The following is a 16,097-nucleotide window of genomic DNA, read 5'->3' as shown; positions in this document are numbered from 1 at the left end:
TTGTGGTGTGGAAGAGGAGGAGGTGGTGGATGATCTAGTAACTGACCCAATGTGGCAGGAGGACATGCTGAGCGAGGCCAGCAGCACACAGGGTGAGGGAGGCAGAGTACCCCAACAGGGAGGAAGAAGCAGTGTGGTGGCCGCACACAGAAGGCAGGCAACAGTTCCCCGTAACACCAACACGAGGGACGTTGCCAGTACAACCTGTAGGGCTTCCAGAGTCTGGAATTTTTTTAAAGACTCTGCTGATAACCCCAAAAAGGCCATTTGTACCACCTGCCATGCCAGCATCAGCAGGGGTGACAAAACTACCAGCCTGACCACCACCAGCATGATCAGGCACATGGCAGCAAAGCACCCGACTTTGTGGGGTGAACCCCAGGGTCCACGACCAGTGTCAGCGGGTGTCACCACTGCTTCTTCCGCTGTTGTGCGTGCAATAGAACCCCCTGTTGTGTGTGCAGGGCAATCTCTTGTCCATACTGCATGCAAAGATGCCCCCTCCTCTCAGTCTTCACTTGTTCTGGCAGTTTCTCAAGAAACAGCATCAACGTCCATGTCCACGTCCCACCGCAGCGTTCAATTGTCCATATCCCAGACCTTTGAACGAAAGCGGAAATTCGCAGCCAACGCCCCACAGGCCACAGTCCTAAATTCGCACATTTCACGACTGCTTGCGTTGGAAATGCTGCATTTTAGGCTGGTGGAGACGGAATCCTTCCGCAACCTTATGGCGGTGGCCGTCCCTCGGTACTCGGTCCCCAGCCGACACTATTTTCCCGGTGTGCCATCCCCGCACTACCCAAGCACGTGTCCCAAAACATCTGCCGTGCCCTCAACAACGCAGTTACTGGGAGAGTTCACCTGACAACGGACACGTGGACAAGTGCTCGTGGCCAGGGACGGTACATCTCCCTGACGGCACACTGGGTAAACATAGTGGAAGCCGGGAACCAGTCGGACCTTGGGACGGAACACATCCTCCCCACACCGAGGATTGCGGGCCCTATGTCAGTCAGAGTTTCCCCCACAGTGTACAGCTCCTGCGCATCATCCTCCTCCTCATGTTCAGCCTCCATCTCAGATATCACATCAGTTACAACCTGGAAGCACTGCAGTACTGCCTCCGCCAAGCGGCAACAGGCTGTGCTGAAGCTCATAAGCTTAGGTGAGAAACCTCACACTGCTTGTGAGTTGTGGACAGCTGTGAAAGAGCAGGCAGATCTGTGGCTGAGACCGCTGAACCTACATCCAGGCATGGTCGTGTGTGACAATGGCCGTAACCTGGTGGCGGCTCTGAGGCAAGGCGAGATCACACACGTACCATGCCTCGCTCATGTGCTTAACCTCGTGGTTCAGCGGTTTCTTAAATCGTACCCAGAGTTGCCAGATCTGCTCGTCAAAGTACGTTGCCTGTCAACTCATTTTCGCAAGTCGGCTACAGCTTCCGCCGCCCTTGCTGTGTTGCAGCAGCGTTTGCAGCTTCCGTCACACCGACTGGTGTGTGATGTCCCCACACGTTGGAACTCTCCCTTCCACATGTTGGAAAGGATTTGTGAGCAGAAGAGAGCAGTTGTGGAGTACCAGCTGCTACAAGGCCTCAGGAGTGGACCTGGATGTCTGACATATGTACCATCTTGACAAACTTTGAGGAGTCCACCAAGATGGTGAGTGGCGATGACGCCATCATTATCGTCAGCATTCCACTTGTCTGTCTTTTGCAACGCTCTCTGCAGAGAATTAAAGAGGAGGCATTGCAGCCAGAGTATGATGAGATGGATCAAGAAGCCGTAGCTGTCAATTACACACAGCCCAGCCTCATCTCATCCCAACGTGCATTGGGGGACAATGAGGGAGAGGAGGAGGAAGAACAGGAGCTGGTATCATGCGCTGTAAACGGTAGTACCTGTACAACTGTCATACCGTCTGTTCAGCGTGGGTGGCCTGAGGACAGGGGGCAGGAGGAGGAGAGCATGGTCATTAGTCATCTTGGTGAGGACACGGAAGTCTTGCCCGTTACCAGTCTGGCATGCATGGCTGACTTTATGTTACGCTGCCTTAACCGTGACCCTCGCGTTGTCAAAATGTTGGGTGACAGTCATTACTGGTTGGTGACACTTTTAGACCCCCGCTACAAGGAGAACTTTCACTCTCTTATTCCTGAGGTGGAGAGGTCTACAAAAATGGGGCAGTACCAGAAGGCCCTTGCTGCAGAACTGTTAAAAAAATTCCCATCTGAACACGCTAGCGGCAGAGGTCACAGTTCATTGCCCAACCAAGGCGTACATGCGAGAGAGACGCAACTTCAATCCAGCAGAGGCAGGGGAACACTGTCAACGTTCTGGGACAGTTTTCTCAGACCCTCCCTTCGGACAGACCCTGAGGCGCGGGGTACTCTCAAAAGGAGTGGAAAGTTTCAAAAGAAGGTGAAGGAGTACCTAGCTGACCGTACCAGCGTCCTCCGTGATTCCTCTGTGCCTTTTAATTATTGGGTAGCCAAGCTGGACACTTGGAATGAACTCGCTCTGTACCCTTTGGAGGTCCTGGCCTGCCCTGCCGCTAGCGTGTTATCGGAGCGTGTTTTTAGCGCTGCTGGGGGAATTATAACTAATAAGCGCACTCGCCTGTCAACTGACAATGCTGACAAGCTGACCCTTATCAAAATGAACAAGGGCTGGATTGGGCCAGACTTCTAATCACCACCAAATGGCAGCAGAGTAACATAAAGTCAAATCCACTGTGTTATTTCGGGAGGTGTATTCACATGCACCGCTTCACACCCACACATTTCGGCTGTTTTATGTTCTCCTTATCCTCAGCCTCCTCCACCTCTATACCACTAGGGTGACCGTGGTCCGTGTTGCCATTATTGAAAGTTCCTCCGTCCTTATTTTTGTCAGCTTTTGCTTGGAAGGCATAAGCTAAGACTGTGGGAGACCCACTCCCCAATAAGGGGAATAATATTTTTAAGATGCTGTACTGTATGGCTCTTGTAAGGGGCATTAAAACCGTCTTGTTTAGCTACTGCGACCTCCACGTCTCTTCCGAGGGGCATTAAAAGCGTCTTGTTAAACCACTCTGAACTCCACAGCTCTTCCAAGGGGCATTGAATTGTTGTTTTTAATTAACTCTAACCTCCACGACTCTTCGAACGGGCATTGCATTTCCTCCTAATTTTAGTCCGCTTTTGCTTTTCAATGCATAGGCGAACACTAAGGGAAACCCACTCCCCAATAATGGGTAGAAGGTTTTTAGTACGCTGTAATCCACGTCTGTTTCAAGGGACATTGCAGTTCCTCATAATTTTTGGAAAGCCTTCCATTCACTGCTTAGGCCAACAGTGTACAGGAGACCCAGTTGCTATAAATGGAAAAAACAGTTTAGTTAGGGCCCTCTGACCCCCATGTCACTTTCAAGGGGCATTGGAGTGCCTCGAAATTTTTGGTAGGCATTGCACTCACTGTATGCCCTATAACTGTGTAGCCGAACCTCTCTTTTTGGTACAGAAACATATCCTACAAGACATGTGTGGTTGACTGGCCTGATATTGATGTGAATGGTCCCTATTCCTCCCTGTTCTCCTTTGCTACCACCTCATCCATCATTCATCACCTGAAGCTTTGTTTTAACTTGAGTCATAGAACTGGGATAGTAGCAGGAAAACATCCAGCAATCCTCGGAGGAGGTAGGATATGCGCCAAAACGCTGACCACCTCAGGCCTAGCCGCTACTACATACATGCGCTGGCATTCCAAGGAACAGAAAGCTAAGGAGATGAATGGCTTCATGATCATGAATAATTTTCTCGTTGTGTAGGAGGCTGACCACTATTGCTGTCTACCTTCTGAACTTTGTGTTGAAGCCTGATTGACCCAGTACCCGCAATCCTCTGTCTGGAGGATGTGTTGCATCCCAGTGTCCAACTGTGTCCCGGCTTCCACAATATTAACCCAGTGTGAAGGCGTCAGTGAGATGGACCATCCTGGCCACATTCACTTGTCCACGTGTTTGTGGTTAGGCTGTTCTTCCCACTAAATGCACTGGGGAGGGCACAGGTAAAGTTTTGGTATGCGCGCTTGTGTATAAGGCGCATCGGGACAAATGGGGGCGGCTTGGGACAGAGTATGGACACCCGGCCGCCCCCTGGCGGCTGGGGACAGTGTGGACACCCGGCCACCGGGCGGCTGGGGACTGAGTATGGATACCAGGCTGCCGACGCAGCCATGACATGGTGGCCGGCGTCTGCCTCCACAAGCCTAAAAGGCCTCATTTCAAGTGCAAGCAAGCTAGCAGTATGGTATTGCAGCCAGGGGGTGGGTGGGTGGCAGGCTGCACACTTACGCTTGCATTCCAAGAAAACAAAGCAGATGCTAACTTCTATCATCATCATGCTCCTCACTTTGGCACTCTCAACTCCCCTGATGGAGAAGCCAGGGCCCACCGGAGGAGTCTGGTTGTCTGGTGGGGTCGTCCAATGCTGCCCTAAAGCAGGCCAGGCTAAGAAAAGTGTGGGGAAGGTTACCGGGACAAATAGTGGCGGCTGGGGACTGCGTATGGAGACCTCGCTGCCGAAGCAGCCATGAAGTAGTGGCCAGCTTCGACCTCCTCCAAAGTAAAAGGCCCCATTTCAAGTGCAAGCTAGCAGTATAGTATTGCAGCCTGCGGGTGGGTGGGTGGTTGGCTGCATATTTGCGCTTGCATTGCAAGGAATGGGGGAGGTACAATTAAACACTGCCCTGGTACAAGGACTTGCACGAGGATAGTTGCAAGTCTGCATCTTCTGATGCGGCAAGGATCACTTCTGATGGGCACACTTTTAGGCAGTGACCTGGGTGTCAGAGATGCTTCCTGGGGTCTTCCCCATGCTGTTCCCATGTCTTTTCAGCACTGTATGCATGTGTCACACAGCACATTGCCAGATAAGATTGTAAAATGTTAATGACGCGCCCCCTGGGCCTGTGCTGTGCAGGGGATACCCGGAGCCGAATCGCTGGGGGTTGTAGTCCTCCTTGGCTGTGACCCGGTCCGTGCCCAGGGTGGTCAAACCTATGGCAGTCTGAGTGTGATCACAAATGTCCGACTACGCCACCCGTGGATTGCGGTCAGTGGGGACCGCCGCTGCGCTGCAGACCGCTGAGGCTGATGTTGTATGCGCAGCCAAGTATGGGATAACTCCCCACAGGAGAAGTATTGCCTCAGGGCAGCTAGTGTGGATGATGGGAGTGATGGTGTGAGCGTCCCAGTACTGATGGTGCTGGTGCGGCGATGAAACACAGAGACGTGTGGTGCAGTTCAGGGTCTTTACTGATGGTATAACACAGACCCTCCCGGGAGTACTGGTTAGCAGTAGGGGCCTGGTCAGTCTGTAAGCAAGTAGGATCTCCCCTGGCCAGGTGGAGTTGTAGGCCTCCCCGACTATCTGCACTCTTTCCTGGCTACCTTGCTCTATGCGGGTAGAAGTAGCTCACGTCCCTGAGTATACCGTGTGGTGCTCACCCGTATGGCTGGTGACTTGGGACCATCCATTAGCCTCCGCTTCACGATGGCGGTGCTGGTCCCTTGCTTGTGACCGTGCCTCTGGGCTTCTAAGGCCAGAGGACATGGAATCCCCTGCCGGTTGGATTCTGCTGCTGGACCTGGATGTCCCCACAGCCTCGGACTCCGTGTCCGGGTTTAGTGTCTTCAGCCAAGGCGAGCTTTCTAGCTTCCAGCCTCTGGCACTCGCTCCTGCTCCTACAGAGCTCCTAGTTCTTACTTTCCCTCTCCAGGCTCTGACTTCCAGACTCTGACTCACTTAATCCCGCCCCAGACCCAGTTTATAAGGGCAGATTCCTCCCCTCCCAGGTCTGGGCGGGCAGTGTTGCATGCTTAGGGCTCCTGACCAGAGAAACCTCCCACTTGCTCTCAGACATAATATTTCTATTACTGTGGCAACCAGACCCCTGGGGTGCCACATTAAAATGACATTTCCCAGTGAATGCATTTGTCACGGTTGAAAGCATTACAAAAAAAAATGCTACTTGTGAACATAGCCCAAGGTGTGGAGGAGTATTTTTGTTTTTGGTTATTTATTTTACCTTATACACAAGTCTTTACCCTTGAAAGGATGTTCCTTAACCCTTTTCCGACCTTGTCAGTAATAGTACGCACCAGGTCGGAAAGGCCGGTTCAGGTGGGGCTCCGGCTCTGAGCCCGCACTGAACCGAGCACATGTCAGCTGACTCTTACAGCTGACATGTGCCTGCAACAGCCGCGGGTGGAATCGCGATCCACCCGTGGCTGTTAACTAGTTAAATGCCGCTGTCAGTCTCTGACAGCGGCATTTAACTCGCACTTACGGGAAGCGCGTCCTAGGCCCCGCCCATCGGTGACCCCGTCACGTGATCGCGGGTCACCAATGGGTTGTCATGACAACCCAGGGTCTGTTGCAGACCCCTGTGGTTGTCATGTCTTGCTAGCTATGAGCGCCACCTAGTGGTCGGCGCTCATAGCACAGGAGCATTTCTCCTGCATACAGGCAATCTGCTCATCGCCTGTATGCAGTAGAAGCAATCAGACAACTGCTGCTTTTAGTCTCCTATGGAGACTATTGAAGCATGCAGTAAGTGTAAAAAAAATGTTTTTAAAAATATTAAAATAAAAAAATATAAACATTTAAATCACCCCCCTTTTGCCCCATTCAAAATAAAATAATAAAAAAAAAATCTCACACACACATATTTGGTATCGCCGCGTTCAGAATCGCCAGATCTATCAATATAAAAAAAGAATTAATCCGATCGGTAAACTGCGTAACGAGAAAATTAATTCTAAACGCCAGAATTACTTTTTTTTTGGTCGCTGCAACATTGCAATAAAATGCAATAACGGGCGATCAAAACATCGGATCTACCCCAAAATGGTATCAATAAAAACGACAGCCCGGCGCGTAAAAAATAAGTTCTCACCCTGCCCCAGATCCCGAAAAATGGAGACGCTACGGGTCTCGGAAAATGGCGTAATTTTTTTTTAGCAAACTTTGGATTTTCTTTTCATCACTTAAATAAAAAAGAACCTATACATGTTTGGTGTCTACGAACTCGTAATGACCTGGAGAATAATAATGGCAGGTCAGTTTTAGCATTCAATGAACGTGGAAAAAAAAAACATCTGTGGTATTGCACTTTTTTTTTTGCAATTTCACCGCACTTGGATTTTTTTTTTTCCGTTTTCCAGTACACGATATGGTAAAACAGTGATGGCGTTTAAAAGTACAACTCATCCCACAAAAAATAAGCCCTGACATGGCCATATTGACAAAATAAAAATTCTATGGCTCTGGGAACAAGGGGAGCAAAAAATGAAAACACAAAAACAAAGACCCAAGGGGTTAACATGTTTCACAGGAAAGCAGTTTCAGTTTCGTTTTTGAACGTTTTATTGTGAGCCCTTAAAAGTGGCTTAATACCTCTGACCACGTTGCTGACAGCAGTGACCTGGGGGTCAGAAATGCTTCCTGGGGTGATCCCCATGCTGTCCCCATGTCATTTGAGCACTGTCACTATCGTTTTGGGCACTTTTTAGGCTTTCTACAGACTGCCGGTGGTGCCGCCGCAAAAATGCTCGGGTCTCCCATAGACTAACATTGGACTCGTTGCTCGGGTCGAGCACCTTAGTATCACGGTGAGCTCGGCCCGAGCTTCAAGCACCCGATCATTTTAGTGCTCGCTCAACACTAATCATCTTCTCTCTTACAGGCTTCATGTGACAAACCCCTCAGTTTTTTTATTTTATACAGGGGCCTGGGATGTTGAGGTCTACCTTTACAGTCTGGCCAATCTCTCATTTCCTTCCAGCCAGGAACATTAGACCACCAAAGGTTGTCTTCTCCACTTGAACATTGAATACAGGATATGCCTGAAATGTTTGACAGCTTTAGGTTCACATTGATTAGAGGGGTGCCTTGACTCCTGTAATGCCAGGATTCCAGTTCCATTGGTCACTGCACCACTCTCTTTATTCACTTCTGTTCCAGCTGTTTATATAGCTCTTGCAGTAGTACATGGAGAGAACTGTGCAGGTCTCTATCTGACGGCTGCCTGAAAAGCTGGATCTGGCATGATTGCATCTGGAGAACCACCTCTCCCTTCACTTGGCAAATGGTGGATCACTATAGGTCTGATCGCTGAAACCCTTAGGCAATCAAGAGGGACAGGAGCTGCAGGAGAAATGCAGTATTACATGGGCAGTCATGTCATACTAGTCCTCCGATCAGAATTTGGCTAATTTACAGAGTTCCAATTGAATCTGAATTCTCAGCAGATCCAAGTCTTAATCTTTTACCTGTCTTTTCAGTATGGCAAACCTAAAGATAGAGCTATCCAAGTTGGACAGTGAGGCCTGGCCGGGAGCACTAGACATAGAGAAAGAGAAACTACTGCTTATTAACGAGAAAGAGGAGCTTCTAAAAGAACTTCAGTTTGTAACTACCCGAAAACGCACTCAAGATGAGATGGAACGACTGGAAGAGGAAAGGAGGCGGCTAGAAGAGGACCTCTTGTCCGTCAGGAGCACACCCAGCCAAGCACTTGCCGAGAGGTAACCTTCATTGAGTTCCATTTACACTAGCCGGTGGCTAATATTGGCAGCACTTAAAGACTGCTGATGAGTTGCTAGTTTGCTGATCAGCCGTCGTTTTATAGCCTGTCTACTCTTCTGTCTATAAAGCCTGCCACTGTTGTCGGCAGCACAGGTCGGGGAGGATGTGCTGCCGAGAACAGTGATGTTTTGTGCGAACCAAAAGATCTGTTCACACAATAAATGAGTGTTTTACCTGTTCCTTGGGTGATTGGCAGTCTGTTTAGATGATTATCAAGAACAAGCGTTTTTAGTAATCTTTGTGATTCTGCTTTTTGTGATCATGTTAAAGTCCCTGAAAACCGAAAGAATAATCACAAACTTTTTCCCTGATCACTGTGTGTTTTGTTCAGGTTAAAAGTTCAAGAGAAAAAGAAGGAGCTGGTAAAAAAGTTGGAAGAAACCACAAAACTGGCCACTTATTTGCATTCAGAGCTGAAAAGGTAGGTCAGCGACCTGACGATAATTAGCAGCATACAGTTTGTTCTCTGCAGAGTTCTCAGATGTCCGGTCTTATTAGAAGCCTGGGCTTCAGCTTCTAAAAGCATTTGTAAAGTATAAAACTGGTGATGTGTACATATCTGCCAGGCTCGTGTCGCTGTGCATTTGTTTTAGAGCCTTGGCGTCATTGTAATGTGCCACAGTTCACAGCCGTGAAGCCGGCTATGACACACATTGTAGGATTACAGGTTAATATGCTGAGAATAATCACCATTTGTGCAAATAATGCTAAATGACTAAAGCAGTGTTAGCTAAAAAGGTGTCACTATATCAGGGAGGAAAATACTCTATATAGTAAAGTGGTCGAGGCCTTGACTACTTTTTCTTGGTTCTACTGATTGATTTTAGCCGCTAAATTCCATAAAATTGCATTCAACTTGATGTTCTTTAAACTGCATCAAAAGTTGGTTATCTAAAGGGAATTGGTCACCAGGTTCTTACTGCCACATCTGAGAGCAGCATAATGTAGAAACAGAAACCCTGATTCCAGTGTTGTCACTTACTTTGCTGCTTGCTGTAGTTTTGATAATCTCCTGGTGATAAGTGATTTTATCACTAGAGGACTAGTAACCCTGCTGCCATGTAGTCCTCCATGTGCATGAGCTCTGCATAACCCTGCCGCCCACCACTGATTTGCAGCTTTCTTTGTACACTGTGCATAGGCAGAAAACTGCTGATCATTGGTGTGGGCTGTTATATAGAGGTCAGCATTCAGAGAACTGCCAGATCTGCAACAGATCAAATAGGTTTTTATCAAAATGACAGCAAGTGGCCCTATATATGACCCACTACTAGAATCAGGGGCTCCACTTCTACATGTGGCTGCTCTCAGATGGGGTAGCAAAAACCTGGTCACAGATCCTCTTTAACCCCTTCATGACTTATACCGTATATTTACCTCTAAGGTAGTGTCCCTGACTTTGATGCGGGCTCCGACACTGAGGCTGCATCTTTGCCCTCACTTGATGGCTGATTTAATCAGCCAACAAGTGCCTTTTAACAGCTGTGGATGAAGCAATGCTCCACCTGCAACTGTTAACCAGTTAAATCCCGCTGTCAGCCACTGACAGTGGCAATTAACACGTGCCAGCTGGAAGCGCATTAGAAATCCCACCCATCGGCGTCCCAGTCACATGATTGCAGGGCGCTGATGGGTTGTCTTGACAGCCGGAGGTCTGCCGAAGACCCCCATATCTGTCATTGTGAATCACCTGTGAACGCCGGCTTGTGGCCGGTATTCATAGATCGTGATGTACTGAGGCAATGCTAAGTATAGTTCGGACGATCGCAGCTTTAAGTCTCCTAAGGGGACTATTGAAGACAGTAAAAAGTTTAAAAAAATATATACAGGGTGGTCCAAAAGTAGGTGGCCAGAAAATAATAACATTTATTTTGATTTATATATAAAATGATATTTACTAACACAAGCATAACATTGACAATTAAATTTTATTCTGAACAATAATACAAAAGCCCTTAAATGTTATCACCGCAGGTGCTCAAACTGTTTTCCATTACAATTTGCACAGCTTTGAAGTCGCCTCTTACGCTTCGACAAACTTTTTTTGCGCAAGTCTCTTTGGGTATTAATTTCTTGAAATGCATCTCTTATGTAATTTTTCAAATCACTGACACTTTTTGGTTTTCGACTATAAACTTTGTCCTTGAGTGCTCCCCAAAAGAAAAAATCCATTGGGGTCAAGTCTGGTGAACGTGCCGGCCAATCAAGCGGGCCTCTTCAGCCAATCCATTTATTAGGAAATGTTTCACCAAGATACTCGCGGACTACTCTTGAATAATATGGAGGGGCCCCATCTTGTTGGAAATAAAGGTCATTTGAATTAGGCTGTTGCTGTAACTGGGTAACAACTTGATTCATTAGAATTTCGAGATACTTATCTCCTGTGACTGTTCCATCAAAAAATATTGGTCCTAAAACACCAAAACTTGAAATACCACCCCAAACATTGACACCAGGCTCATTTAGTTGTTGCTCTAATGTTAAATGCATGTTCTCATTATACCAGTAAATACAATTATGTCTGTCAATATGGCCGGATAATTTGAAAGAAGCTTCATCACTCCACATAATGGTATCTAAAATTATTGGATTTTGTTTGATAAATCTCCCCCTTCATAACCTTATTACACTTTCTGTCCACCTACTTTTGGACCACCCTGTATTTTATAAAAATACAAAAAAAACAACACCTTCAAACCCCCCCCCCCCCTCTTTTGTCCCATTGAAAAAAAAACAATTTAAAATAATTTGGTATCGCTGCGTTCAGGAATGTCCGATCTATCAAAATACAAAGTGAATTTATCCAATTGGTAAATGGTGTAACAAAAAAAAAAATCAAAACGCCAGAATTACGTTTTTACATCATTGCACTAAAATGCAATAACGGGCGATCAAAACATTGTATATACCCAAAAATGGTATCAATAAAAATGTCAGCTCATTAGTCTGTTTGGGAGCATTAAGTGTTTTGAACAGTGAAATGAAAGTGTAGAAAAGTCACACTCAGTTCAGATATTTGTGTTCGTATAATTGACACCCAGAGCCCAGCGCTCTAATATAATGCTCAAGATGAACCATCTTAGACCAAACAACCACATTTTAGTGCATTCTGTTTTTTTAAATAAATAAACTTTTTTTTGGAGAAAAAAAATAATTGATTGATAACCTAATTCTTAATTTCCCATGAAGAGCTGAGAGTTCTGCTTGGGTAATGGTGGGCTTTGATACAAGTGGATTTAACGATCAGGCCTGATATGTGCACGCTGCAGAGAAGACGCTGTGTACCTAGATGTAATTGTGAGAAGAACTATTTATTTTAATTAACACGATGTACTAATAGAGTAATAATGATCCATTCTGGGGGCGTCTTCACATATACTGCTAAGTAAATAAATTGATAATGTTTGGAGAACTAATTAGGTTTGACAAACAACTTCATTACAGCCTGAATAATCACTGGAGTCTTGTCAATATAAGGCACTTCATCTCGCTAAGTGTTCCTTGCAGCGGCATTCAGTGGGGGCAAATATCTCATTCCATAGCATGCATCACTCCTAAAGTACACTGTGTCAGTCAGCTCAGGAACTATAGGAAGAAAACGTAGTTTTATGTGAGTGCCGTGACCATGGTCCATGAATCTTCTGACCAGATTTACCAACTCAAATCTGACCAGTAGGAAAAGAATGGAGGCAAACTTCCAATTCATAAAGATGGGGAAATGGGCCGCACATAGAAGAAATGTGAACATTATGGGCTGCATTCCTTGCATGATGAGAGGTTATCCCTACAGAAAAGTTATGTCACACCACCATAAGAAAACATATATTAACTTTATTGAAAGATGTTATTAAAAACACACATAACATCATAAAAAAGATCAAGGAAATACAGTACAAAGGACATGCATAGGTAGGGGTATCAAATAGTTAACATATGGATCAGTGCCAATATTACAAATTAGGTAAGTATCAAGAAGAACGAATACATAATACCTGAGAGTGCATATGCTGTATCCCTGTACATATAGCAGTGGAAATAGTAAAGACACGATAACATATATAAGGTGTAGTAACCCAGAAACCATACGGATGCCCACACCCTGACGCACATTTCGCCTGCTGCTTTCCCAAGGCAATACCACATATATTATAATTGTAGCTTTTTTATCAGTTTTTATTCTTTTTTTGTTTGTATAATAAAAAAGCCACATTGTTGGTGTATTTTTATTTATCTATTTTTTTTACGATGTTCAACTTATGGGTTATGGTACAGTTTTATAGCTTGGGTCATTCCAGATGTGGCAATACCGAACATGTTTACTTTTGTTTTTGCATAATAAAGCATTTTTAGTGGCAAAACCTTTTTCTGTTATCTTTTTATACTTTTTATATTTTTTTATGTTATATTTTGTATTTTTTCATTTTTAGTAATTTTTTTTCCTTTGTCCTACAACCCCTGGCAAATTTGCTTGGTCTGAAAGAAATTACCCTTACTGAGTACCACATTTTTAATCTTGATTTCTTTTAGTGTTTCTTAAAGCCCTAAAGTTGCCATTTGAATTGACTTTAGTTTTGTGCCATGTCTGTGATCTGCTTTTTTTCAACAACATTAAACAACTGAATGAACATCCTCCGAGCCGGGTGATTCTATAATTTTTGCCAGGGGCTGTATATGTGACTTTGTTTTTGCTGGATCGCTGATTTGATATCCTGCAATACTTCTGTACTGCATAATATTAGATCTGCGAGTTTTACACTGATACTTCACCTGTTAAACCCTGTTTATTGCAGGGACTTGCAGGCCAACATGGCTTGCTTTCCTCAGTTGGCCATTGCAATTACCAGCACCCCACAATTACAAAGTGCTGAAAGGCTTAGAGAGGGAGACCCCTCCCTCAAATAACCTTCTAGATGCCGCTGTCACTATCGACTGCAATATCTAAGTCGTTAAACGGCCGCTATTGGTGCGAATATTGATCATGGCCGATTCAGCAAGGTGTCAGTTATGATATACAGCTGACACGCTGATGATTGTGCCATTTCTGCTTGTGAGCCAGTGCGATCTTCATACATGTACGGTGGTTTGTGGGAAGTCGCCTACCCTACCGATGCACCGTAAACATGGATGTTTTTAAGGGCTTTAAAAAACATCCTCTCTATTCACCTATCACCAGCTATCCAACAGCGTGAGAAAGAAATGGCTCCACTCTGACATGCTGTGTTCTGGCGTTAAGGCATTAAGGGGCACTATCACACTCTTCCTTCGGCCACCTCTCTGCTGTTCCGAGGATGTCCCTGGGAGCTCCTGTGTCCCATGGGCAGCAGAGGCTGCGTGTTTGAGACCTCTGGATTAATGTATACAATCTATATGCTGTACATGGGGAAGGCCTAATGATCACTTGCTTCTCAAATCTAAAGTTGGCCATACAAATTAGACTAACATCTCATCTACTCACCCTGTTGACCATCTAATGTGTATGGTGGCCCCCTGTAGCCTCATGCAAAATGAAATGAAATTATGGTGAAGGACCAGGCGTGTTGAATGCCCAATCCTTTTATTCCCATAGAGGATAATAAGCGACTTCCAGATCTTACTTTTATTTCTTTTTTCAGAACATATGCATACTCATTGAGCTGAGTGTGCACGAGTATGAAGGGTTGGCCACCAGATATCTGTTATGTATAGTTATCTTGATTTTATTAGAAATAAAATATATAAAGTTGAATTTTTAAGTGGGTTGTCTTATGACAGACATGCATCAATATCTGATTGGCAGAGGTTGGACCTCTTTGACCCCTGAAGATCATAAGAATGAAAGAACTGCAACTTTAGGATAGTTCCTGTTAACACTGCTGCTTATTTGCAATGCAGCATCTGGAGAAAGGCAAACAGAACGGACTTTGTTAATCAATGTATATTGCGTTTGTCATGTACTACTTAACTAATTTATTGCATCGTTCCATCGTGATATATTTTCTTTTTGGTTATTAAATGTAGATCAGAGGATTGTTTAAGGAAAGTTCACCAGAGCGGAGATGCATAATTTTCTAACCAGAGTTGCTTGCCAGCAAACCAAGAAAAAAAAAAAGTACCATCATTATTGCTTGATGATATAAAAGATTTTTATGTCAGACATGCCACTGACATAGCCGGCAGTGATACAAAGCGATTCCAGGGATGCTTCATGTAACTCTGACTTACAGAAAGCATGCAGCTCTGCACACCCCATAACGTATTGCTTGCTGAAACTAAATGGTATATAAAAAAAACAAAAACAAAAAAAAAAAAAGTTTTTTTTTTACAGATAATACTGCTTTGAACACTGCAGGGATTGTACAAGCTCAGCCGACATAAAAAGGCAGGAAAAACCGTAGCAACGAATACACTGCTCACACCATGTGCAGTATGCATGCTTACAAAAGATTGTGTGTGCGTAATAAATATATAATATATACACACAAAAATATATAGATATTCTGTAAAGTGTTTAATGTATATATAATATATACACACAGTGCTGTGCAAAAGTTTTAGGCAGGTTTGTAAAGAATGCTAAAACGTAAGCATTTTATTTATTGATTTATAAAATTAAAATTATTTTCTATCTTTTAAAGCAAAATTAATGAACAAATGAGAAATGTAAATCAAATCCGTATTTGGGGAGATCACCTTCTGCTTTAAAACTGCATAAAACATACATTTTTCTAGGTACACTTGCATGAAGTCCAGTGACATTGTAGGATTGTATTCAACTAGCTATTGAACCCATTCTACGCCCGGGTGGCGAGCATTTTTATTGGTATATGGTCTCCCATGCTGGTATGTGCTACCCTCCTCCTGGTATTTCTGCTGCCCCCATCCTGTCCCCACCATCCTATCCTGGAATGCATGGCACCCCTCATCCCAATCCTGGAATGCATGGCACCCCTCACCCCCAATCCTGGAATGCATGGCACCCCTCACCGCCAATCCTGGAATGCATGGCACCCCTCACCGCCAATCCTGGTATGCATGGCACCCCTCCTCCCCAATCCTGGTATGCATGGCACCCCTCCTCCCCAATCCTGGTATGCATGGCACCCCTCCTCCCCAATCCTGGTATGCATGGTATCCCTCATCCTGGTATGCATGGCACCCCTCCTCCCCAATCCTGCGATGCATGGCACCCCTCCTCCCCAATCCAGCGATGCATGGCACCCCTCCTCCCCAATCCAGCGATGCATGGCACCCCTCCTCCCCAATCCTGCGATGCATGGCACCCCTCCTCCCCAATCCTGCGATGCATGGCACCCCTCCTCCCCAATCCTGCGATGCATGGCACCCCTCCTCCCCAATCCTGCGACGCATGGCACCCCCCCACCCCCAATCCTGCGATGCATGGCACCCCTCCTCCCCAAACCTGGGATGCATGGCACCCCCCTCCCCAAACCTGGGATGCATGGCACCCCTCCTCCTCAAA

The 16,097-nt window shown here is 45.7% G+C and overlaps 1 protein-coding gene across 2 annotated transcripts in view; it reads left to right on the top strand.

Moving 5' to 3' along the window:
• The window catches only part of WWC2 (WW and C2 domain containing 2), a 213,537-nt gene that overhangs the window by 135,038 nt on the left and 62,402 nt on the right, over positions 1-16,097 (top strand). For both annotated transcript variants that reach the window (XM_073643338.1, XM_073643348.1), the window contains exons 9-10: positions 8,335-8,577; positions 8,970-9,059. In XM_073643338.1, the coding sequence (XP_073499439.1) occupies positions 8,335-8,577; positions 8,970-9,059 (333 nt within the window). The remainder of the gene's footprint in view (positions 1-8,334; positions 8,578-8,969; positions 9,060-16,097) is intronic.

Source organism: Phyllobates terribilis, unplaced genomic scaffold (assembly GCF_046119375.1).
Source record: "Phyllobates terribilis strain yellow unplaced genomic scaffold, ASM4611937v1 Scaffold_1__5_contigs__length_1240528914, whole genome shotgun sequence".
In the NCBI taxonomy this organism is placed as follows: domain Eukaryota; kingdom Metazoa; phylum Chordata; class Amphibia; order Anura; family Dendrobatidae; genus Phyllobates; species Phyllobates terribilis.
The sequence above is the reverse complement of the archived record's forward strand: the minus strand, read 5'-3'. Positions and strand labels throughout refer to the sequence as shown.